We start from the raw sequence: 7,335 nt of genomic DNA on the forward strand, positions 1-7,335 counted from the left end.
GTCCGCGCAGTGAGAGCTTCCATATTGGTCGCCTGCAACCTTGAATGTATAATGTCTGTAGTGACATAGAGTTCGAGATTGCATGCAGAAAGGTCGACTTTAGATAAGGGTTCGCCGTTCACGTGTTCTGGAGAGTTACAGACGAAACCAGCAGTCTGATCTTTAATGAGACTCAGATACAACGGATGACCTTGGACTAATTTACATGTCCCGCCAGTTCCCCCTTTCCCACTGCCGCCCACCTGACATTTCTCGCTCGCCTGTGCTAGTTTCTGCAACCAGACAATCCGACAGTCGCAGCGCAGGGGGTTCCCTTCAATGTAGGGTCTATAGGTACTGAGTGTGAGCTCGGTCGGCACTATACCGAGATTTTCCTCCGAAAAGGTCTCCAGGCTGTTGTGGCTCACCTTGAAGAGAATCAGCGACCCTCTGTGAGACAAGTCCACGTACGTTAAACGGTTGAAAGACAAATCAAGTTGCAGTAAGCTTGGCATGTTCCCCAGCGATTCCCACGACACATTGGTGATGGCATTGCGGGAGAGATTTAACAATTGCAGGCTGCCCATCTGTGGGAAGTGCTCGATAGTTTGTATCTGGTTATTTTGCAAATGGAATTGGAGAACATAACGAGCGTAGGGAGATGTTATGAATGAAGTGATATTGCGGCCTTCGCAGTGCATGTTGACATAGTAATTGTATACGGAAAGCACTTCGCATTCGTAGGTCTTGCAAATGCCCGACTTTGCAGTGACCAACAACAGTAGAGACGCGAAGAGGAATTTATCCATGGCAGCGTTTATTGTAGTCTCTTCCAATTTGTATGATTTTCTGGTGCGCGGATGATTTGAAATCTTTTCCAAGTTTTAACCGCCACTAGATCAGATGCAGAGTCTTCGTCAGTTACTATCAAATTTGACAATGCCAACTTCACAACAGCGATGGTTTAGCCTTAGCGAGTGCCCTATCCTTTACGCTGACTGGTGATAGACTATACTATAGTCTGTTCGGCTGACCCTAAGTGGTCTAAGGTGTAGATACAAAGTGTTTTATTGAACAGATTTCTGCCTAAGTTGAGAATGATACGACACTATTGCCTATATGTTGTATAGATGTGGCTTGGATTTTATCGCGAGTCAAGTAGGTTGGAGTTCGATTCTTATGGGGACTTCATCCGTTTAAGCACGTGGAGGTTTCTGAAATAAGATTAAAAAAAGCGTTTTAGCTCGTACGTTTTTTTTATTCAAAACTTAGTCGGCGACAAAAACAGTAATGCTTAAATTTTACATGGTTAACGTTAGATGAAGTAACGGAACTGATTGGTCTATATCCGCGCATCAACTGAATTGAATTTAACTTCTATATTTTATAACGTTATACATCGATACGAATTTACAGAAGAATAGACATCACACACATTTCTAATAAAAAAAAGTGTTCTTATAGCGGCGGTCAGCTTTTGACAGACAGTTTATGACTGTACTATGGGTGTTGAATATTCTATAAAAATGACATGTTTTCGTATCCTACGCCTTGCATCAAATGTGTCTGGTATATGCTGAACAATCAGTGTACTTTCACTACAGATTTTCGGTTATTTCAGTAACGGAACTCATGAAAGACACACAATGAATGTCCAAGATTCTGCTAAACACGAAGCAACCACCTAGCATGCATTTGTATCCAAGGAAAGGTGTATTCTTTTTAAAGATAAGCGGTCCTTCAAGATGACCAAATGCAACTCCCCAAAAAGATGAAATCATCGTAAGCCTTTTCTGACAGAATAGAATTCCTTTTGTTCGACACTTGCAAAGATCCCGATCGCTGCTATCTTACGTAGCGTAGAATAATCGTTTCAAATTCAATCATTAAAAGAATATTGAGCGTAGCATTATGATTCACTCACCACTTATCAACAGGACATCTGGTAGTAATGTTGGTCTGGTTTGGTCGCTATGTCTTCGCTCCTGCAAACTTTCTGTCCGATTTGCAGAGGAACGGACCGCGATCTGCAAACGTTTACAGGGAATACAACAGCGCCTGGTTCTTGATGCTCTGACGTCATCGTGATGTCAATATTCATAGAGACATGTCTTTCCCAGAAGTCGTCACATAGGGGTCAATGAGTCTCTCAGTATAGGACAACGTGTAATGCTTGTGGCTAAACCATTGTGCTCACATGTAAAACCGTGTGCCTTATCCGAGACTAATCTGCAGTGCCGCTCCAGACCACCTATAATACTATGTATTCTTAAAAAAATATCCTATTCCCATGGTGCAGCATCATGACATTTAGAATGTATTTTCTTGAATAATCTAATAGTCGTATCTTCAGTGGCACTAAAGACAATGTCATACGTTTTTCCCTCCGTTGCTCGGATTTCATTTTAGCCACCACTACTGGCTCAGTTATAGTCTTACAAAGCAGAAAGATCTCTCGATTAGTCCAGTGGGTTTCTTCTGTATTAAAAAAAACGTCGTCAGATAACAAATGCATTACTGTTGGAGTAAGTAGTCGACGTGGCAGTGGGGAACCCTAGCTGCAAAAGTAATCATTGCAGGTCAACAACAGTACGTCAACGTCTGGACGACACCATACTGTTGCAGTACTGACTGTGATTAATAGGGGTCTCTTTTGATCCATACAACACAACCTACTGCCCGTTTCCTCTAACGTAAGCAAACCTTCCTCAGTGCTCGTCGGTCGGTAAGAAAACAACACCAATACATGGTGATTCATTTTCTGAAGAGCTTTTCTGTGGAGAATGACAGAACTAATTACTTAATCTACGACACGTTAGACCACAATATCGTGTTGCAATCTTTACATTATCACGCAAAGTACTATAAAGTCTTCCCTTGTAACGTTATCCCTTTCAGTAAATCCCCCCCAAAAGACATATTTGGAAATCGAAAGATGAAAAGATGGAAAAATTTAGAGAAACACCTGAAATGAAAATGATTGATTTATCTTTCACTCTTAAACTCTTTACCTGGATGTCCTTCATCGACAGATTTATTGTCTGTCACTTTTGTGCGTTCAATTTTTTTAATCAATTCGCTTATGTCAATAGTCATCATTTTCCTCCTCAATTTTTATCTTTTTTTATTAGCATCCGTTCTGTTGTGTTCAGAGCATGTCATCCTTGACATCAGATTCAGTGTTGAACAATTCGAGTGTACACCCCTTTACTCGTTCAACGGCGATACCATGAAGAGATTTTTTGGGTCATCAGGGCGAGAATTCAAACTTTGACCTTTCAACTCTGTACTTGGAAACATGATGGCGGCAAGCTTGAAGAAGAAGAACGTTTTGATCGGAGTTACGGGGAGCGTAGCGGCTATAAAAGTGCCTCTCATCGTACAAGAGTTACAGAAGTCGGAAGGACTAGATGTTGAGGTACAGGAAGTTATGATGATGCTTCTTTTCAGTGAGAACAGCAACGGTATTTGACTAGTGACTTCGCCTTGAGTGGGAGGGGGGCAAACTTCTGTTTTGGCAGAAGAAAAAGTTTTTTCTTCTCCTACTTGCTGGCATACCCTGCTAGAAGTAACTTCGTTTCAGATATCTCCAAATACACAATTATTTTCCTAAATCTTTGTTATGTTCTTGTTGTTGTAATGTAAAAGCAAGGACATAAATATGTCTCAGGACAGGTAAAACCATTCATGATTGAAACAGTGGTAGTTAATTTTCCATGCACGGATGGGTGTATAGTACTTGTTGAAATAAATGGTATTTGTTAAATTTTAGTACACTTTTGTTTGGTCCCAGTAATTATTTATTGAAATGGAATATCATAACTATAATTTAGTTATCAACTTGAACTTTAACCCTAATCTCTCTCACTCCCAGGTGCAGGTTGTGACGACGGACCGTGCCACTCATTTCTTCCAGCCGGAGGAGTTACAGGTTCAAGTGCACCGAGACCAGGATGAGTGGACATGGCAGAAGGTAATGTAATCACCATGTTTAAAAGTAGCTCTTTGTCATTATGTGCTTCTGCTCCAAGAACATTACGTACTGTTCACAGAGAGTAAGATTGAGATGGTGTGGCGTAATCGGCAGCACTTTGGGCTCAGGCCCAAGAAGTCTTGGGTTCAAAATCTGCCATGTCACCGATATTGTGCCCTTGGGAAAGGCAATTTACACGGCTTTCTTCATTTTCCTCAGGTTAAAAATGAGTACCTAGCTTTGGCTATCCCTCAGATATGTTAAAAGGACGTTAAAGAACCAGCGACACTTATCGAAAAGAGTAGGGGTCCTTCCCGGTGCGAGGAGATCATACTTAGTAACTTACAATTGGGGTACCTTGTGTACGTGCCATAATGATCAACATGGTGATCATGGTCACTAATGGAAGAAGAAATTTTGACTCAGTCAAGGACCCCACTCTTTTGATAACATTGTTGGGGACTTCAACATACTTGATATGTACTTTGACATACTTATAAGTTGAGGTGTCTCTTCTCAAGAATGGGACCTACAACGTCCTATCCAAGGAATGTCCCTAGGTCAAGATGGGTACCCATTTTTAACTTAAGGGAGGTTCATATTAAGTGTCTTAAGGGCACAACATTTGGTGCATGTCAGGGTTTTGAACCTAGAACCTCTTGATTCTTTAAATAGGCAAACACACAAACTGTTACACCATACAATAGTGCAGGTAAAATTGGAGGTATTTCTGGTATCTACCTGCACTGGTCCATGTACTGGGTTTAACACATAAATGTCCTATGATCTAGGTGTATGTGGATTGTTATTAGCTGCATTGACTGTTACCGCCTATTTAGTATAAAAGAAAAAATTGCAATGGTTCCTGACTTCCTGAACAATTTTAGTATGATCCATTCTTCCTTCCAGAGTGGTGCAGGTAAGTGTTGTTTGGTGCAGGTAGTTTTCAATTTTACCTGCACCAGTGCAGGTATGCATAAAAACATTTGTCGAGCCCTGGTTAGGTAGCTTCTACAAATGTATATTTCTATATTCTCTTCTAGAGGGAAGACCCAGTCCTCCACATTGAGCTGCGACGCTGGGCCGACATCTTTGTCATCGCTCCCCTAGACGCCAACACGCTGGCCAAGATGGCGGCCGGGCTGTGCGACAACTTGCTGACGTGTGTCGTCCGCTGTTGGGACCTCACCCAGCCCCTCCTGTTCTGCCCTGCTATGAACACACACATGTGGAACCACCCTCTGACACAGAGACACATAGACGTGCTGAAGGGGTTTGGGTACATAGAAGTGCCTTGTGTGGAGAAGACACTCGCCTGTGGAGACACGGGGTTAGGAGCCATGGCTGAAGTTAGTACCATAGTGGCAGCTGTACAGAAGTCGTTAAGAGATGTAGACACACTACTGTAGAGCTAATATCAAGTCATTGTTTATTGCCATTCATGACAAAAGTGGAAGGACATACAAAGTAACTTCACAAAATCAAGATTATAATACATGTAACTTGATTTTCTAATTGTAATTTCAGATTTTATACCAATTATAGCCTGAGTGCCATCCTCCGTAGTGACCGCTGGCTTTAAAGGATTGAGTCAGCAGTCTCTATGGAGGAGGATGGCACTCAGCCTTTACCACTTATTGGATTCATGTGCTTGAAATATATCAATCTTTTGATAGATTTAAAAAAATATAAAGATTAAGTACAATATTGAAAACTTCTGCAAGAATGCCTGGTAGTTTTGTTAAAACTTTATTTACATGCAGTTAGGCAGCAATTTACCAAACAATTCAGTATGGGTATTTTATAGCCATCCATGTACCCAGAGTATTTTCCATACTCAGTGGAATGTAACAATATAAAAACTTATTAAGATATTGGAATGTTTCCTTTTCTTGAAAGCCCATACATATATGTACATGTAGTCAAGCCTGACTTCCTGCACTTAACATGATCATGTGCAAAACTCTTCAAAAGACTTGTACTTGATACAGTGTGTAAAAGACAGAACACCTTAGTGTAATCAGTGCTTTCATGATTGTGTAAAAAGAATAAGAAAATTGACAATTGAAGGCTAAAGTAGTATTACTAAAATTTACGTCAAGAAAATGATTAGAAATAAAAGATACAAAAATTTAACCTCTGTTGCGTTCAATAACAGCACAGGCTTGTATCCTTAAAAAGAAGTTGTTTGGGTCGTGTCATTTTCAGCTGACACGCCCTCCCCTTGCTGGTCTGTGATTGGTGGAAGAAGAAATGTTGGACAGAAGGGGAGGTAGCGAATGGAATGTAACAATATAAAAACTTATTCAGATATTGGAATGTTTCCTTTTCTTGAAAACCCACACATATATGTACATGTAGTCAAGCCTGACTTCCTGCACTTAACATGATCATGTGCAAAACTCTTCAAAAGACTTGTACCCTGGTACTTGGTAACACCGTAAGTGTTTTCATGATTGTATAAAAAGAATAAGAAAATTGACAAGGCTAAAGTATTACTAAAAATTTACGTCAAGAAAAAATTAGAGATAAAAGATATGAAATTTTAGCTTGTGTTGCTTTGAACAGCAGCGCTGGCTTGTATCCTTAAAAAGAAGTTGTTTGGGTTGTGTCATTTTCCGTTGACACGCCCTCCCCTTGCTGGTCTGTGATTGGTGGAAGAAGAAATGTTGGGCAGAAGGGGAGGTAGCGCGTACAGTTGGCGCGGCGAATGAGGCCCATGCCGAACGGGAGATCGTACACATTCAGTGCTTCTCGCTCTTCGAAGGTCATTTCCGAGTCGCTCCCAGCTTCTTTGTTCCAGTGAAGCAGACCTCGCTCCTCTGCAGTTCCTGTGGACAGATTAAACATGTTTTTAAAGTATGCCATTGGGAAACCACTGAAATTCAATTAGTGGTTGTACTTGGTTTTTTTTCGGCATTGGGGGAAAGAGTATGGAAGTTGATCACACACCACTACCAGTGGACAGTAGTGATTGCACAAAGTTGTGTGGCCCAGGGCTACTGAAATGGAGATGGGCGCCACCCTGTGCGCAGGAAGGGCTTTGACTTGTTCTATATTGGTTATTTATGTCATACCTGTGACGCGAAAACGTTCGATACGGGTGTCCCGGACCGGCTGATAACTTTCCGTACGGCCCGGGCTTATCACACGGGCTCCATTCGAATAAATCGAACTGTTTCGAGTGGGCCGAGAACAGCGCCATCGAAAGTTCGAATACCTGATTCAGACGTTGGAACATTACTGTTGCAACACTTTTGGTTCGAGGGCACCAAATTTGTTCAACTTCTGGCGCATTTCGCATCAAAACATGGGTTTTTTCAGGTGGGTATGACATAAATAAAATACAACACAGTGTATTCCGCATCACCCTCGGTCTCAGC

At 41.4% G+C, this 7,335-nt stretch overlaps 2 protein-coding genes across 3 annotated transcripts in view; one reads left to right on the top strand and one right to left on the bottom strand.

Moving 5' to 3' along the window:
* Positions 1-3,225: 3,225 nt before the first annotated feature.
* On the top strand, positions 3,226-6,261 carry LOC118424418 (phosphopantothenoylcysteine decarboxylase-like). Its single transcript, XM_035832978.1, has 3 exons — positions 3,226-3,397; positions 3,854-3,952; positions 4,996-6,261. The coding sequence occupies exons 1-3, from the start codon at positions 3,278-3,280 to the stop codon at positions 5,359-5,361; spliced, it is 585 nt and encodes a 194-aa protein (XP_035688871.1). The 5' UTR covers positions 3,226-3,277; the 3' UTR covers positions 5,362-6,261.
* Positions 5,367-7,335, bottom strand: part of LOC118424417 (solute carrier family 23 member 2-like) — a 10,520-nt gene continuing 8,551 nt past the window's right edge. For both annotated transcript variants that reach the window (XM_035832977.1, XM_035832976.1), the window contains exon 13: positions 5,367-6,783. In XM_035832977.1, the coding sequence (XP_035688870.1) occupies positions 6,539-6,783 (245 nt within the window). In that variant the 3' untranslated portion in view covers positions 5,367-6,538. The remainder of the gene's footprint in view (positions 6,784-7,335) is intronic.

Source organism: Branchiostoma floridae, chromosome 10 (genome assembly GCF_000003815.2).
Source record: "Branchiostoma floridae strain S238N-H82 chromosome 10, Bfl_VNyyK, whole genome shotgun sequence".
NCBI classification, from domain to species: Eukaryota; Metazoa; Chordata; class Leptocardii; order Amphioxiformes; family Branchiostomatidae; genus Branchiostoma; species Branchiostoma floridae.

Coding starts and splice junctions, on each gene's coding strand:
- LOC118424418 (XM_035832978.1), top strand. CDS start 3,278: ATGATGGCGGCAAGCTTGAAGAAGAAGAACGTTTTGATCGGAGTTACG. Junction 3,398..3,853: donor CGGAAGGACTAGATGTTGAG/GTACAGGAAGTT, acceptor TCTCACTCCCAG/GTGCAGGTTGTGACGACGGA. Junction 3,953..4,995: donor ATGAGTGGACATGGCAGAAG/GTAATGTAATCA, acceptor ATTCTCTTCTAG/AGGGAAGACCCAGTCCTCCA.